The sequence below is a fragment of the Camelus bactrianus genome, chromosome 8 (genome assembly GCF_048773025.1).
Source record: "Camelus bactrianus isolate YW-2024 breed Bactrian camel chromosome 8, ASM4877302v1, whole genome shotgun sequence".
Classification (NCBI taxonomy): Eukaryota; Metazoa; Chordata; class Mammalia; order Artiodactyla; family Camelidae; genus Camelus; species Camelus bactrianus.
The window spans coordinates 2,453,964-2,469,507 of NC_133546.1; the positions used below are offsets into that span (position 1 = coordinate 2,453,964).

Below are 15,544 nucleotides of genomic sequence, written 5' to 3' on the forward strand. Positions count from 1 at the left end.
TACCTGCGTGTGTGTGTGTGGTGGGTAGTGGGGGGTGTATGGTGTGTGTGTTTGGTGTGGGGGGTATATAGTGTTGTGTATGTGTGTGTACTTGTTTTAAAGAAGTCTCACAAGATGCACAGAGAAGAAATCTGTTGTCCTTGGAAGACCTTAAGACAACGGACCCTCCCCCAGACCCCCGTGGAGCTCTGGACCTGCCGCCGCCCTCTGTTTCCTACCCTGTGCCAAGCGGATGGAACAGAAGGTTGGCTCCTGGTAATGGCAGGGAAGACGATTTCTCAACATCTCAATTTCCATCGTAGGAAGATGCTTTTAATACGCTGACCACTCGTCCTGGGAGATGTGTCAGAGCATACAGTTAGGCCTTCACACGTGACATCTCCACGACCCCCAGCCACTTCACAGCCCCAGGGTTTATCCTTGTTTTGTTTGTTTTCCGAGGGGGAGGTAATTAGGTTTATTCATTGATTTTTGCTTCGAGGAGGTGCTGGGACTGAACCCGGGACCTCTAGCATGCTGAGCATGCGCTCTACCACATGAGCTATACCCTCCCCCCGAGGGTTTATCCTTAACCCCCCCCCATACCTGACCCAGGAACTTTCCAGAATGTCACAAAGCACGATGTGACAGCTGTCTGGCCCCTGCTTCATCGGATGGAAAGCCAGCCTCTGCTGGGGGCAGTGATAGCACTGGGGTTTAATCCTGGTGACTGCGTGCAGTGCTCCTTTCTAAGAACCAAGGGTGACAAAAGGTGACAGCAAGGTAACACTGCACAGAACAGGGTTCCGATCCTTCTGACGCAGCAATACTCCAGCACCATGGTTTACCTTGGACTCTAACAGTGGGGACAAGCTGCCCGCCCCCTTTCCCCACCGCCCACTCTTACAGCAGATCCTTCCATCCTGTATGAAACTCCGGAGTGAACAGTCAGTCAAGGTGGGGCAGGAGCGGGACCCCCGAGACCTCGGGCAACGGCCCCAGTGATGTCCTGGGCTCTTTGCAATATAGGCTGAAAACATGGGCTGGAAGAGTCAGAACCAGGTTCTCCAGAAAGCCCTTTGGAGTCAGGTGTCTGGTCCCGCAACCTGCCTCCCAGCTGTGCTCACGTTTTAAGAGATGCCGAATCACTGACATCGGCCAGCGTCTCGTCTGACCCTGTTGTTTTGCCCCCTCCCCGCCTCGCCCGTCCTGACAGAAAGTCACGCCATTGGTTTGTCCAGCATCAGGAAGACACACCCTGTTGTGAGTTTCTTGACCAAAAAGGGGGCAATAATTAGCAAAAAGCCCTGTAACACCTCAGAATGGGAACATGTGTCTCCCATAAGACCCTTTATTTCAGAGGAAAAGTAAAGTTGTCCATCGTGGGCTCGACAGCATCTTGGAGCCCATGGAAACATGGAAAGTATTTTCCTTTGGTTCCCTTTTCAGCAAGTCTTTTGGACGGCATCCTCGTGTGTGTTGGTCAGCGTCCGGCTGGCTGGAAGAACTTACGGCCGGGGGTGTTTCATTCCCGTGGAGAAACTATTTGTCACTTGCACGTGGGGGCCACACAGAGACGTGCCCTAAATAAGGGACAAGGAGAGAAGCACAGCCGGCTCTGAGCAGCAAGCTGCAGCCACTGCCGTGGTGGTGACGTGCAGGACAGGCAGCGTCAGGTGGAAGAGAATTCGTCAGCCACAGGACTGGGCTGCAGGGAAGCCCACTGAGCTTGTTGGCCAGTTTAGAAAAGAAACACCCACGAGGAAAGGTGCTGGCTGAGTGTGGAAGATACAACAGGAGGCCCCAGAGGCCGGAGGGGCAGCGAGGGTTGGCAGCACCCAGATGCCTCCGTCCAGGTCCTGGGAGGGGGTCGTCCTGGCTCCACTGGGAAGCGTCCCTTTGTGAGAGTGATGTGCACCATCTGCATTTTTCACCGTTTAGTTCCCCGAACGGCCTTTACTCTAACTACGACCTTACCGGGCAAGCTTCTGATTGTGTATTGATTTTTCCTACGTCTGCCTTCAGAGAGAAGTCAGTAATGACGTGGATTTCTAGTCTCTGTGATATTGATTTCTCAAGGTGAAGGTAAAAAAAATGGTTTCTGATACCATCTGGCTTCCTAGCAAGGTGACTGCAAGATTTACGTGCTGGTGCTGGTTCTCACCACCACCAGGGCGGGGAGCATCAGGGAGACCATAACCGTAAGGTGCGCTGGGTGCCGAGGCCGCGTGTGTGTTTTAATTCCTCGGGTTAATCAGGGTGCCTCTCCCACCAGCCTCCCGGGCAAGGGGCCGCTGCCGACTCCACACAAGTGTGCTGTGTTTGGGAGAGCACATCTCACTTTGGGCAGACAGGTGACTGGTCTGCCCAAAACCCGGGGTGAGGATGTGATGTGGAGGGAGGAGGAGTGAGGCTGGAGACGTGTTTTCAGCAGAGACTTCGGTGTGGCTTGGATGCACATGTCAGAGTGGTACATCGGAAGCACTCATGTTAGAACACTCGCCCGGGTCTGCGCTCCAGAGCGGCGTGGTCTGTGGGCGACGCGGGCGGGGAGGGAACTCGGCCACGCGCTCTGCCCGCGAGGCCCAGTAAGTCGTCTTTGTGGGGCATCTCCTCCCCATCACTGGTCCTAAAACTACAAGGAGAACTCAAGTTCCCTTCGCAGGAGCCGGAGGAGGCTTGTCGGGAGCCGCCGTCTGCAGAGCAGAGCTGAGCTGAGGCTGCGCTTGGCGGGGCCGAGTCCCTGGCGGCCGCAGGGCAGGCTGAGGTCTGGTTCTCTCTCCTGCCAGGTGATGTTCACCGAGGAGGACGTCAAGTTCTACCTGGCTGAGCTGGCCTTGGCTTTGGACCACCTGCACGGTCTGGGGATCATCTACAGAGACCTGAAGCCAGAGAAGTGAGTGAGGCCAGGCCAGGCCCGGCCCTCCACACCCTTTACTTGCTGTCCATGTGACATCAGTTCCCTAGGGAGTGCACACCTGGCGGGGGGCTGGGCACCCCCTATGCAGGGACCCTGAGCAGGCTTTGCAGAGCCTACCTCCCGGCCCCTGAAAAGGTGCCCAGACACGGGTGTGGCTTATCCTGGTTTGTGCGGGATGGTCCCCACCCATCCTCACTTGACCCTCACCACACACTCGGAGGGAGCAGGGCCCAGCCCAGGTTCCCGTGGTCCAGCCCACCACCCCCCCTCCCTTAGGGGAGACCCACCCTGCCACTGGGAATGGTCCAGATACGGCCACCTCCTCCCTCATTTGTGTCTTCTGGGTCGATCTCTTCCCCTCCTCTGCCTGCAGATTTGGGAAACCCTTCCAGCTGCTTCAGCTGGCCCGTTCCTAGGTGACAAGTCAGATGAGCTTTTCAGAGTTTTTCTAAAAGACAGCAGCACAGATCGCCAGCCCAAACTCCAAGATTCCTGTATCTTTGGCAATAATCACCCACGACGTTATTTCTATGATAGTTTGCTCATCTGCTCTAAACTGAGGAGCTGAAAGCCCCTCCAGATCACAGTGTCCTTGTTTCAGGCTTTCCCTGCTGCTTCCTGCGTGGAGCTGCCACGCAAGCCGGAGCCGTTCGCCTGGAAAGGCGGGACTAGCGGGCACCATTTTAAACTCGTTGGGCCGACCCAACTGCGGCCCCTGAGGCAAGGCCCCTGAGGCGAGGCCCCTGAGGCGAGGTCCCTGAGGCGAGGCCCCTGCCCATCTCACTCACTTAGTTCACAGCCCAGGAGAAGGCCGATAACCACCCCCTAGACTGAGGTCCACACCTGCCCCTGGGCCGGGGGGGCCCGAGGACCTGAAGGCTTGGGGCACAAGGCAGCGCGTGGCCCAGGGGCACAGGAAGTGGCTCCTGGCCCATGCCTCTGGTCCTTTACTGTCACCTGCACTGAACTGAGAAAAACACTCTTCTCTGAAGCAGATTTCATTAAGATGCGACAGGCGTGGTCGGGAACCAGCTGGGTTCGGCCAGAATCCAGGAACCTTGTGTACGTACGTGAAGCAAAGGGCTTTGCCTGTGAGCAGAGGGGAGCACTCCCCGTGCTTGGCTTCAGCTTGACCGCCTGTGGCGTAGCGCGTCGCCGGCTGCACACGGAAGTGGGTGTTTCCGTAACCCTGAAAGGCCCTCTCCTGCGCGTCCCCGCCGAGAGCCACGTCCTGCAGACAGTGGGCGCCGAGCCCACTCCAAAGCCGGCCTGGCCGACGTGCTGCCCGCCGCTGTGAGCCCTGGGCAGCCCTGAAGGCAGCACCCTGCTCCCCCTCCAGTTAAAGTCACAGGGACCTTGACAGCTAAGAACAGTGACACATAATTGCAGGGCTGAAGAGAAAGGGCTTTGTTAGGAGGGAACTCACTTGGAAAGTGGCTCACCTCTATGAGGGGGAGGGCACAGCTCAGTGGTAGAGCATGTGCTCAGCGTGCACAAGGTCCTGGGTTCAATCCCCAGCACCTCCTCTAAAGAAAAGTAACAATAATTAATTAAAAAATAAACAGACCTAGTTACCCCTCCTCCCACCAAAAAAAAATGAAAGTGGCTCACTTCTGGGCAAAGATTGAGTATAACTGAAAAGCAAAGAAAAAATTTCCTTCTTTCATTAGAAATTGTCAACTTAATTATATGCTGTAATTTTTTCCTTTCCATTTCCATGAAATAGTGTGTATTGTTTTTAATTCCATGGGAGATGTTTTAAATTGCAGTAAGGTAAACATAACCTAAAATTTACCATCTTTACCATTAAAAAAATTTTTTTTCTTTTGTTTTTCCTTTGGTTTGTTTGTTTGTTTGTTTGGAGAGGGGAGGGAGTAATTAGGTTTATTTATTTATTTATTTTTTTACTGGAAGAGCTGGGGATTGAACCCAGGACCTTGTGCATGCTAAGCACACGCTCTACCACTGAGCTCTACCCTCCCCATCTGCACCATTTTTAAGTGCACAGTTTCGTAGTGTCACGAGCATTCACACTGCGGTGCAGACATCACCACCGTCCATCCCAACTCCCAGCCCTTTCTCCCGCCCCTGGCATCCTCCCTTCTACTTCCTGTGTCTGGATTTCGCTGCTCTAGGACCTCCTGTAAGTGGGATCGCACAGTATTTGTCCTTCTGTGACGGACCTCTTGCACTCGGCATGGGGTCCTCGAGGTCCATCATGTGGTGGCCTGTGTCAGAACTTCCGTCCTTTCGCAGATGTTTTTAAGGGACCACCTATGAATCCTCGAAGCCCACTTCCTGGTCTGTTTAGAGCTGGGCTGGGACCTCCTAGGAGTTGGTGGATCAGGGTTTCATTACAGCAAAGAAAGAAACAGGGAGGGCCCTGGGGACCCACGGGCTGACAGCCCGGAGCCTTCTGTAAAGACTGCCCCTCGGCCCTCCCATGAGGAGGGAGCCCCCCTAACTCCAGCGAGCTGGGGAGAGCAGGACCAGTGCTCCCTGTGGGACGTCTAGATGTCAGATGCTGGTGTGGTGAGGGCTTGGACCAGGGGATGAGGCGGGGACCCAGTAGGACCAGATCTTACAGCGTGGCTCCCGGATACTGAGGTCTGAGGTGTCACGGTCTCCCGCAGAGCCGGGAGGGGGGCTCATGGGGAGATATGGGGAGAAGGGGATGAGATCTGGCCATCAGGAGCCTGCCTGGGTTCAGAAAAATCCCCTCTGAGAGGCTCTGAGTCCACAGGCCAGGGCGGTCCTGGACCCTCTCAGTCCTGTTCCTCACACAGGATACACAGGCTGGAAGGTCCCCAGACTCCCCCCATGGGCTCATGAAGCCCCAGAGTTTGCAGGTGAACCAGGCACAGGGACATAGGGTGTCACTCTGTGTCCCACACACTGTGGGTCTGGGGGCGCCCCTGACCCAGGAAAGCAGTGATCTGAGAGCCCCGTCTGCGATAGGCAGGCGCCCGGCATGGAGACCACTGCCCGGGGTCCACGTGCCCTTCAGCATGCACATCTCCCTTAAAGCATCTGTTTTCTTCCCCTTTCTTTCAGCATCCTGCTGGACGAAGAGGGACACATTAAGATCACAGGTTTGTAAAAGCTCCCCCCCCGACATCATCCCAGCCCTGGTACATCGGGGACCCACCCCCAGCCAAAGCCCTCTGGTCGCAGCAGCGCATGCAGACGCATGTCTGCCGGGGCTGCCTTCTCCGTGGCTGTGGCTCAGGCCTGTCGGTGTGTGTCCTCCCAGCACCGAGCCCATCTGTCCCTCCTTCCTTCGCTCCTCTGATCTAAGACCCTTCTAGCATGTTTCATTCAGGAACCTCCATACATAGCCCCATCTTAGCGCGTCTGCAGGGCAATCTCCCCACTGAAACCCCGAGGCCCTCCGGTCAGCCCCAGGTTTGGTCAGACTGAGTGGCCCACCTCGTTCCATGACACCCACTTGGACTAGCTTCCCCTTCCTGCTGCCAACAGGTACCAGCCTTGGTGGCATAAACCAGAGCAAGCTCGTCCTCTTACAGTTCTGGCGGCCACGAGTCCAAAACCGGGCCAGCGGGGCAGAAATCAGAGGGGCTGAGCTCCTTGGTGGAGACTCCGGGGGTCGTTGGTCGCCCTCCAGCCGCCCACTGCCCTTGCCTCCCAGCCCTGTCCTTTGTCTTCAGAGCTGCAGGGCAGCACCCTGGTCTCTCTCTGACTATGGCCCCTGCCCCAGACCCCCTTAAGAGCCTGTGTTTTATTGTCCTTCATCCTGGTGACCCGGGGTGACTCCCATCTCAAGATTCTGACCTAGTCACACCTGTGGGGTCTTGCCAGGTATGGTGACCAATTCACAGGTCCTGGGATTTGGGGCATGATGTCTCTGGGGGCCGTTGGGCTGGCCACCCCGCTGAGCTGGTCCTGGCCTCATCTCCACACACACTTGCTCCCCGTGTCCACCAGTTGGCCGTCCCCGAGCTGACGCTCCCTCCTCACTTCCACTAAGGCCAGTCCCTGCTCGGATCGGGGGCATTTGGTCCACCCCATTCTGTCCTTGCTCTAAGGCCCCACACGGTCTCCCTGCCGCCCGGTTACTTGTCTGCACTGCTTCGTCCCCTGGGCCCATTCCCCCTGCTCTTGCTGGACGCCCAGTACCCAGCAGAGAGCACAGAGTAGCTGAAAATAACTGCTCATTAAATATTTTTTAATGTTTGTTCATGTCGAACAGTTAGACTTTAAATTTCTCATGACTTGGGCACGAGAGCGTGGCACTCTTTCGACAGATCTTTCAGGCCCTGCCCTCCTGGCGCCTGCAGGTCAGCTGGTGGGAGCAGCCCCCCAACACTGAGTCCAGTTCGACCTGTTCTTGGCACCTTCCGTGCCCCCCACACCGAGCAACAGAAGAAGTTAACCCTTAACTAGCTGAGAAATTAAACTTAACTCCTTCAGCTGGTTAGGGCTGTTCAGAAGTGCCCGTGTGGCACTTCGTGGAGATTTAAGGTCCTGCGTACACTGGACAGGTGTTCCCTGCCGTGTGAGGGACGGGGCAGGTGTCGCAGAAGTTCACACGTGCAGCGGCAGCTGGAACAAGCGTTGTGCAAGCACACACATTTACCTGCAGCGTCGCAGGCTTTAACTTTCTCTGGTTTCATAGTCACGGCCTCTGCCGTTGGTCAGTGACCCCGCGTGAGTCATTTGTAATCATTTGTCACCTTGGCCCGGCACAAATCACAGACCGCTCCCCGGGACACTGACGTGCAGCGCCTGTCACCTGGGCAGGGCTGAGGAGACCACGGCGGGTGTGGGGTGCTCCCTCGGAGCTGGGAGCCCACGTCCTCCTCCTGTGGCCTGGGGGGAAGTGATGTCACCCTTGACTTCATAGACGATGAACCTGGAGGGGGACTGTCATCTTAGAACTGTCGTGGTCGCTGTGCCCTTCACCCACTAGCAGTTGGACGAGCATTGGAGGAAGGTGGCATCGACTGACCATCCCTGGAGGAGGTCGGGGGGAGGGTGTCCCACAGCAAATGACTTATCTGTCTTCCCCTTCACGCCTCACCAGCCAGCAACCGCCTTCCCAAGTAGTTTTCTGCCCACAACCCCTTTCCCGACCTTTGCTCTGGAACAAGTGCCTTCCTCTGTGCCCATCAGAGGAGCCCGGCAGGCTTCTCTACAGCGGGGCCGTGCCCGGCAGCATCAGAGCCCCGCGTCGCCGCTGTGCCCACTGGAAACGGGCTCGGGGTAACTCGTATCAATCACTCAGAGATGCAATGTCCTGGTCCCCTCCGGGGCTCTCCTGAATGTGCAGATTCCTCTAGGGAAGGGCCGGGTTTGGTGCAGGCTGTGAGGGCAGCACGGCCCCAGGAGGGTCTGCTTAACCCAGATGGCAGCCGGGGGAGGGCTGGCCGGGCAGGCGGTAGTCTGAGCACCACGTGGAGACTGATGTGTGGTGTGCTGTGTTTGCCTTTAGATTTTGGGCTTAGTAAGGAGGCCATCGACCATGACAAGAGAGCATACTCGTTCTGCGGGACCATCGAGTACATGGCGCCCGAGGTGGTGAACCGGCGGGGCCACACGCAGAGCGCGGACTGGTGGTCCTTCGGCGTGCTCATGGTATGACACCACGGGCCCGTGGTCCAGAGACCCCAGGGTGACTGTGCCCACTGTGTGACTCAGGAGTGGGAGAGGCCCCCCATCCCTGACCAGAATCCCTGGAAACCCCCTCCTCGGTCCTCCCCAAACTCCCACTGTCAGGAAACAGCTGGGATTCAAATAAGGATGCAAAGGTGCTGAGTCAAACTTTCTTTATACTTAAAGCTCTTACGGGCTTAGGGTGAGGATTTTAAGGGATGCAGCCATTTCCATATTAAGGATGTTCTTCTTATTTCAAACACAGAGTCCCTCCACATAGTCGCCAAAACCACCATGAGCCCAGACACCCGCGGAATTAGTTAAACATTTTTACATTGACATCTAGAAACTTGGATTTTCTTTGGATCGTGGGTTCACGATCCAAAGAGCAGGTGACAAATGCTGTCTAGACCGGGGCATTCCACACCATCGTGGAAATGGCGTCACTGCCGCACCCCGCCCCCAGATGGCCCTGCCTCCCCGCCCTCCACCCCTCCCTCCCCGTCGCTCTGCCGTCTTCCCCGCCGGCACTGTGTCGTGGCCCCTCCACGCTCGCCACGCCCTTGGCGTGGACCAGACTTCTGATGCTGCAGAGTCTGACATCGGATGGGAGTGAGATCGTGGCACTTCCAGGCTGTCCAACCCCCTCCACCTTGTGTATTTCATGGGCGAGGAGACTGAGGCGCCCAGAGTTTAGGTGGACTTGATGGGGGTTGCTCGCCAGCACTGGGCACCGCTGTGTGCCTTCTAAGCCTCTGGTCCAGCACACAGGCCTTGTGCCGGGGCCGTGGGGCCTCTGGGCCATGTCCTGCGCCCACGGGCAGGGTGTCTGTCACCTGGGTGACCTGAGACTGGTACTCGCGGGCACCGGTCACTTGGTCTCTATGTCCTGGCCTGGCCCCATGGGCTCAGCCATGTGGGCTGTGCTGGATTAGTCACAGACGGCCGACCTCTGTCCGCGGGACAGACGTACGTCAAACCAGCCCAGAGGTGGCTTCCACGGCTTCCATCAGGACGCTGCCCGCTCACAGGCTTAGCCGGAGATGTCACATCATGCTGGCAGTGCTCCCATCTCCAGGGTCAGCACATTCTCTCCCTGTCACACACCTACAGGGAAAGTCAAATCGGAGTGAGAAAACTGCTCCCAAAACAGAATCCCAACAGATTGAGCAAGCTGATACAGGCAAAGGGAGTGTCCGCAGAGAAAAAGCGCACAGCGTGTCAGATGTGAGTGAAGTTTTATTTGGGGCAAAATGAGCACGACAGCCCGGGAGGCAGCGTCTCGGGTGGCTCTGAGGCCCGCTGCCCGGAGCTGGGGGAGGGCAGTGCAGATGCGGTTTCGAGGAGGGGGGCACACAGTCAAGCAGAAGGCTGCTGCTGGTCACCAGGAGCAGGTGTCTCCATTAGTGATTTTAGTGCTTTTCTAGACATGAGGAGATGCAAGAATTGGGTCATAAAACCTTCTCCTGAAAGTACCTGTCGGAAGGTCTGTTCTGCCAGTTTTCCCCGAGCACGGAGCGCCCCAGTGCTGCTCTCCGTCCTGCACGCCTTTCAGGGCGTGTGGAGGGTCAGCGACTGCGGTGGCTCCTGACGTCCTCCTTGTGGAGGTGGGTGGCGAGCGGCAGTCTTTAGCCGGCGCGAGTGACACAGGCTGTGACGTGAATGTCAGCTGCGGAGCGCTGGTGACGCTGCCGGTGTCGTGGTTATTCGGACGTCTCTACACAGGAGACCCCGGAGCTGAGCCCCCGCGGGCCCCCCGCCCTGCCTCCCTTCTGATGACGGCTCTCTTTAGATGTTACGAGACGCTGAGGTTAGCTTTTCGCTCTGCGAGGTCACTTTTGCACAGATGGCTCTGCTCCAGTCCCAAATGTATGGTGTCCCTTGTCACCCAGTCTGGAGGGTGTGTGGTGGGGGTGGTCGTGGCGGCCCCCTGCCCTCGTTGCAGATTTTACCAGGAGGTTTGATGTTGCCTTCCTGACTGCGGGTTCCAGGGCCAAGGTTAGAATTCTGCCTTTGCAGGAGCAAGTCCAGGTTTAGCCTTAAGCCTCCACTCCCCTGAGAAGCACGTTCCTCTGGAGGGCGAGGGGGCTCCCTAAGGGGACCCCAGGCTTCATCCTGTCCCTGGACCCCATCTCTACACTCACGAAGCCCTCAGAGCTGTAAGCTCACAAGTGACCATATGGCGGTTTTCCAGGGAACGTTTTTTCTGATGCTCTGAAGTCACAAAATGCCACAGTTCTCTCAGTGCAACTGGTGTTTAAAAGAGCAGGAGGCCAGCCTGAGCCCGGAGAGAGGCTGTCTTAGTGGCCAGCATGACAGAGAAAAATGCACACTTGTCAGAGCTGAGTTAGATTCGTGAGGTTTCCCGGGGAAGGGGGAGCAGGAATGGGCTGTCCTCCCTGTCTGTTTCTGTCTGTATTGAGACAGCGGACATAAAATCTGTCCTGTCAACACAAAACAGGCTTTACAGTTTTTCTTCTGGTCAAAATCATTGCATATTAGATACAAACTACTATATAAAATAGATAAACAAGGTCCTATTTATAGCACAGGGAAGTACGTTCAAAGTCTTGTAATAATCTGTACACGTGTGCTCCAGGGCGGGGCCCCGAGCAAACTTTCCTGGCTCTTATCAGTTTGCCCTGGAGACTCGGGTCTCTCTGCAGCACCAGAGCAGAACTCTTCCTGTGTGTAATGCCCTGGGGACACTCATCAGGAGTATTCTGATGTATTTTTTCTTTTTTTTAAGTTGAAATATAGTTACTGTACAGTACTGTGTAAGGTACAGGTGTAAATATAGTGATTCACAGTTTTTAAAGGTTAGACTCCATTTATAGTTATTATATAATATTGTTTCATCCCTGTGTTGTAACAAACCTCCTTGCCACTTAATTTATACAGAATAGTTTGCACCTCTTAATCCCCCAGTGCTGTCTTCCCCCCCGCCCCACTGGCGACCACTAGTTTGTTTTTTATGTCTGTGAGCCTGCTTCTTTTGTGTTACATTCACTAGGTTGTTGTATTTTTTTAGATTTCACATATAAGTAACATCATACAGTATTTGTCTTTCTCTGTCTGACTTATTTCCTCTTAGCATAATGCCCTCCAAGTCAATCCATGTTGCTGCAGGTGGCAAAATTCAGTTCTTTTTTATGACTGAGTAGTATTCCGTTGTATAAGTAATATTCTGATTTAACGAGACACTGAAATACTGAGAAATTCCTGAGCAGCTTTACTCGGATCAGCAACCCTGAAAAGCCCTCCTTCCTCCACATCTGGGAAATAACACCTTCGTCACCACCCTCTTCATCATCAAGAAACATTTATTGGACGCCCACGTGTGCCAGTATGTTGGGTGTTAGTGAGTGCAGAGAGAGCCCCCACCGTGGAGTTAGCTTCCTAGGAAGGAACCATTGGAGGAAGGAGGGGACGTGGAGAGAAACACAAAGGGCTTGGATGCTGATCGTTAGAGATTCAGTCTCAAAGCTACAAAGTAATCGCTCAACAAATGGATGCAGGACCTCAGCTGATTCGTGATAAATAGACGACATACCGGCGGCAGGCGGGCACCCGCTTTGTAGCAAAGATTAAACAGCGAGAGTCAAGAAATAGCTTTCTTGTTTCACGTGGCTAGAGAGGCTTTGCACTTACATGGAATTTCATTAATAGCTGACTCAAGAAAGCAGGACCAGAGTAGGAAGAGACTTTTCTTTGTTAGTATGATTCTATTTTAAGAGATACTTTTAATTTGTATGATCAACTTGCAAACTTCCGTCCTGTTTTGTCAGTGAATAGCTCACCTGGCAGTCAGAGCAGCCCCGCCTTTCAGTTTAATGATGTTTGTCTGCTTTTAGATTCTCTTCTGGACGTTCTTGCTCTCGGGTTTGCCATGTGTTTATTGGCTGCTGCAGCCCGTCCGCTCTGCGGGCCTTCACTTTTGGGGTGTGCACAGGAGGGACACAAATGCTGACGGGGTCCAGTGGCTTCAAACATCTGGATCCAGTGGCTTCAAACATCTGGACAGGCAGCAACCTTTACATTTCTTCTAAAATTTGCTTTCAGAAAATAGACCGACAACACTAATAAAGCCTTAAATACATTCATTTCTTTGAGTGTGAAAGTCTCACTCCTGGTAGACTGTCAGCAGGAGAACTGGAAATCTTAGAAAGACTTTTACGCACATTTCAGTGTGACTGGCAATACCAGTAAATTGAACACATCCTAGGTGTCCAATAATGAACGGTTCTACCTTGGCGTATCCGCCTGTAGAGTGATACTCAGGAGATTTGATAGGAATTATTAAGCGCTGTTCTACAAAGTTAGTCTTCAAAGCTTTATGTTTAAAAAACAGCTTGAAGAAAGTGCTAGAAGGAATTAACAGATGCTAATTGACCTATCTTTGCATAGCAGGATTATGAGTGGTGATTGTGGTCTTTGTACCTTGATGTATTTCCCAAGATTTTTGTGATGCAGAGGAAAAGAATATTGGAGGATGGATGTTAAAGGGTCAGAGACATATGCAGTGACATCAAGACGAGGGTAAATTTGGAAAGACCGGCTAAACACCTGCCCTGAGGCTGCTGCTTAGCGTTTAAACTGACATACAGACACTGGGCAGGATCGACGCTTTAGCACATTGCACTTGGATTCAGTGTCTTCTTTTCAAGAAAAAGATTTGCTGTGGCTGCCGCCCTAGTTCCTCTAGTCAGAAGGTCAGATGTGCACGTTGACCCTGCGATGCCCAGCGGTTCCTTCCAGGGCCCCCATAATCAGGGCTGTCCGTTCGAGAAAGAAATCCGTGCTCAGGCAGGCCTGCCCCCCAATTCCTGTCTTTGTCACAAGCTCCGTCCTCGCAGATGTCCACCTGGTACTGTCGGTGTGCAGCGGCGGGCATTGGAGACGTCCCTGGTGCCGTATTGTTTTTACCAGGTGTGATTAGCAGACTGTAGTCAGGGGCCAGCGACCCGGTGAGCAGTCTGCACCCGTCCTGGGCTGATGGCGTACGTAGTGAGCGTTTAGTACCAGTTAGCGGTCCTCCTCCTCCTCCTCGTCCTCGCTCAGCCCCTCCACAGCACCCAGCAGAGAAGGACCGGGTCCTCCATCAACCGCACAGAAGGTGTACAGCCGTGTTCTGCCCGTCCCTCCCTGTGGCCGTTTCCCTCTGCATTTCATCTCTCCAGAGCACTGAGCGCCTCCTCAGTGCTGCAGAGTGGAGTGACTGTCCGTCATCTGCCCACCTCCCCGCTGACCTTCGAGGTCCACAAAGCCGTTCCGTTCAGATGCACAGCAAGCACGCAGGCTGGCGCCTGCACTTAACTGGCCGGGATTTGAATGGAGGCATGAACTTGGCCCGTGTGGGTCTCTCCACCGTGAACTTCAGTTGGTCTGAACACTTGCTCTTTGTTGTTCTGTGTTGTTCTGTGTTGTTCTGCAGTTCGAGATGCTCACGGGGTCTCTGCCGTTCCAGGGGAAGGACAGGAAGGAGACCATGGCCCTCATCCTCAAGTGAGTAGGAGACGCCGCCCTCACGCTCCACCCCTTCTGACACCAGGGGCTTCGGTCTCCGAAACCGACTGTCCAGCAGGCGGTGGTGGTAATGCACGCTCTTGGCATTTTCATCACAGTCGGTAAAGCGAGCGGGGTCTCGGAGTGAATCCAGTGAACTCTTCTATCGTAGATAGAGTTTTCCATTAGTAAAAACCGTCTCAGTTGTCCCATGGCAGCGTTCTCAGATGTGATGGTTAGTGACCTTCAGAAGCGCAAATTCAGAAGAGCAGAAGGATGTCAGGGTCCCAAGAGAGCTGCCCCCTTTTTTTTTCGTTAGTAATAGATTTTATTTAGCCCACTATAGCCAGCATACAGTCATTTCTACATGCAATCAATGTAAAATATTGAGTTTCCACCCTTTTTTTAGTTCTACGTGTTTGAAATCAGTGTGTGTTTACAGAGCACCTACGGAACGTTTAACTGAGCTCTGAGCTCTGGCGTCAGCAGGAGGCATGTTGCCCACGTGACCAAACACACAGTTTTCTCCTTTTCTCTCGGGAAGAATCATCTACCACGTGCCATTTTGCTCTCAGACCCTAGGAAGTCCAAAACCAGAGCCGGTCTTGCTGGAACACCTTCAATGTGAGCAGGCTTCGTCTGAGCAGGATGTCCGAGGGAGAGCTGCAGGAAGAGAGAAGGGGACAAGAGGGCGCACGGGAGGGGGTGTGGCCCTGGAAACAGGCCGCGTGAGCTCGGGTCCCCGCCTCCGGGCTGAGCTGGGGTGGACTCCCCGCCCCCACAGGAGACACCACCGCACTGTGTCCTCACAACCAGCTCCCCAGCTCTGCTTGCAGTGGACGCATCACTTTTATAAAACCGAGAGGCGCCTAAAAAGCTTTTATTTTTGGAGATCACGTTATTATATAAAAGGAAGGAGAGGGACGAGGGACGGCACCCCGCAGACAGGATTTAAGCAGGTTTCCTGCATCGCGCAACCTTGCATTGCCGGTGACCTGGGCAGCCTCGGTCTGCTGAGGTTTCCTTGACGGCCTCTGTTCCTTGTTTTAATTTTAAGGGGGAACAAGACCTTTTTCTGATGCTGGAATAATTCTCTCCAGCAGATTCCAGGTGTGAGCTTGTGACCTGTCGTCTGGGAGTGACAGAGCACTTCCGAAGGGGCAGCACCCAGCTGTGGTCAAGTAGTTCCCAAAGGGAGGTCCCAGCCCCCGGGGGCTTGCAGGGCCCTCCTGTCCCAGACGCTCTCAGTAGCGTTGTCACAGACTCAGCCAGAGGCAGGTGACAGAATCCAGCTGTCTCAGCAAGCCAAGAGGAGAGTCCCCAAATGAGAGCGATGCCCTCACCTCACCAAAGCCTTTTTAAAAAAAATTTTTTAATTGAAGTACAGTCAGTTACAGTGTGTCAATTTCTGGTGCACAGCACAGTGTCCCAGCCGTGCATGTCCAATATCTGTATTCATTTTCATGTTCTTTTCCATTGAAGGTTGTTACAAGATATTGAATATTGTTCCCTGTGCTATATGGAAGA

General features: G+C 54.3%; 1 protein-coding gene across 14 annotated transcripts in view; it reads left to right on the plus strand.

Moving 5' to 3' along the window:
* The window catches only part of RPS6KA2 (ribosomal protein S6 kinase A2), a 375,962-nt gene that overhangs the window by 310,931 nt on the left and 49,487 nt on the right, over nt 1-15,544 (plus strand). For 10 of the 14 annotated variants that reach the window (XR_012508489.1, XM_074368009.1, XM_074368013.1 and 7 more), the window contains 5 exons: nt 103-255; nt 2,769-2,875; nt 5,954-5,991; nt 8,352-8,494; nt 13,947-14,017. Coding sequence is in view for 13 of the 14 variants with exons in the window: in XM_074368009.1 (XP_074224110.1) it covers nt 103-255; nt 2,769-2,875; nt 5,954-5,991; nt 8,352-8,494; nt 13,947-14,017 (512 nt within the window). In the remaining variant the exon portion in view is untranslated. The remainder of the gene's footprint in view (nt 1-102; nt 256-2,768; nt 2,876-5,953; nt 5,992-8,351; nt 8,495-13,946; nt 14,018-15,544) is intronic. The other 4 variants (XM_074368011.1, XM_074368012.1, XM_074368020.1 and 1 more) reach the window with 1 other exon arrangement.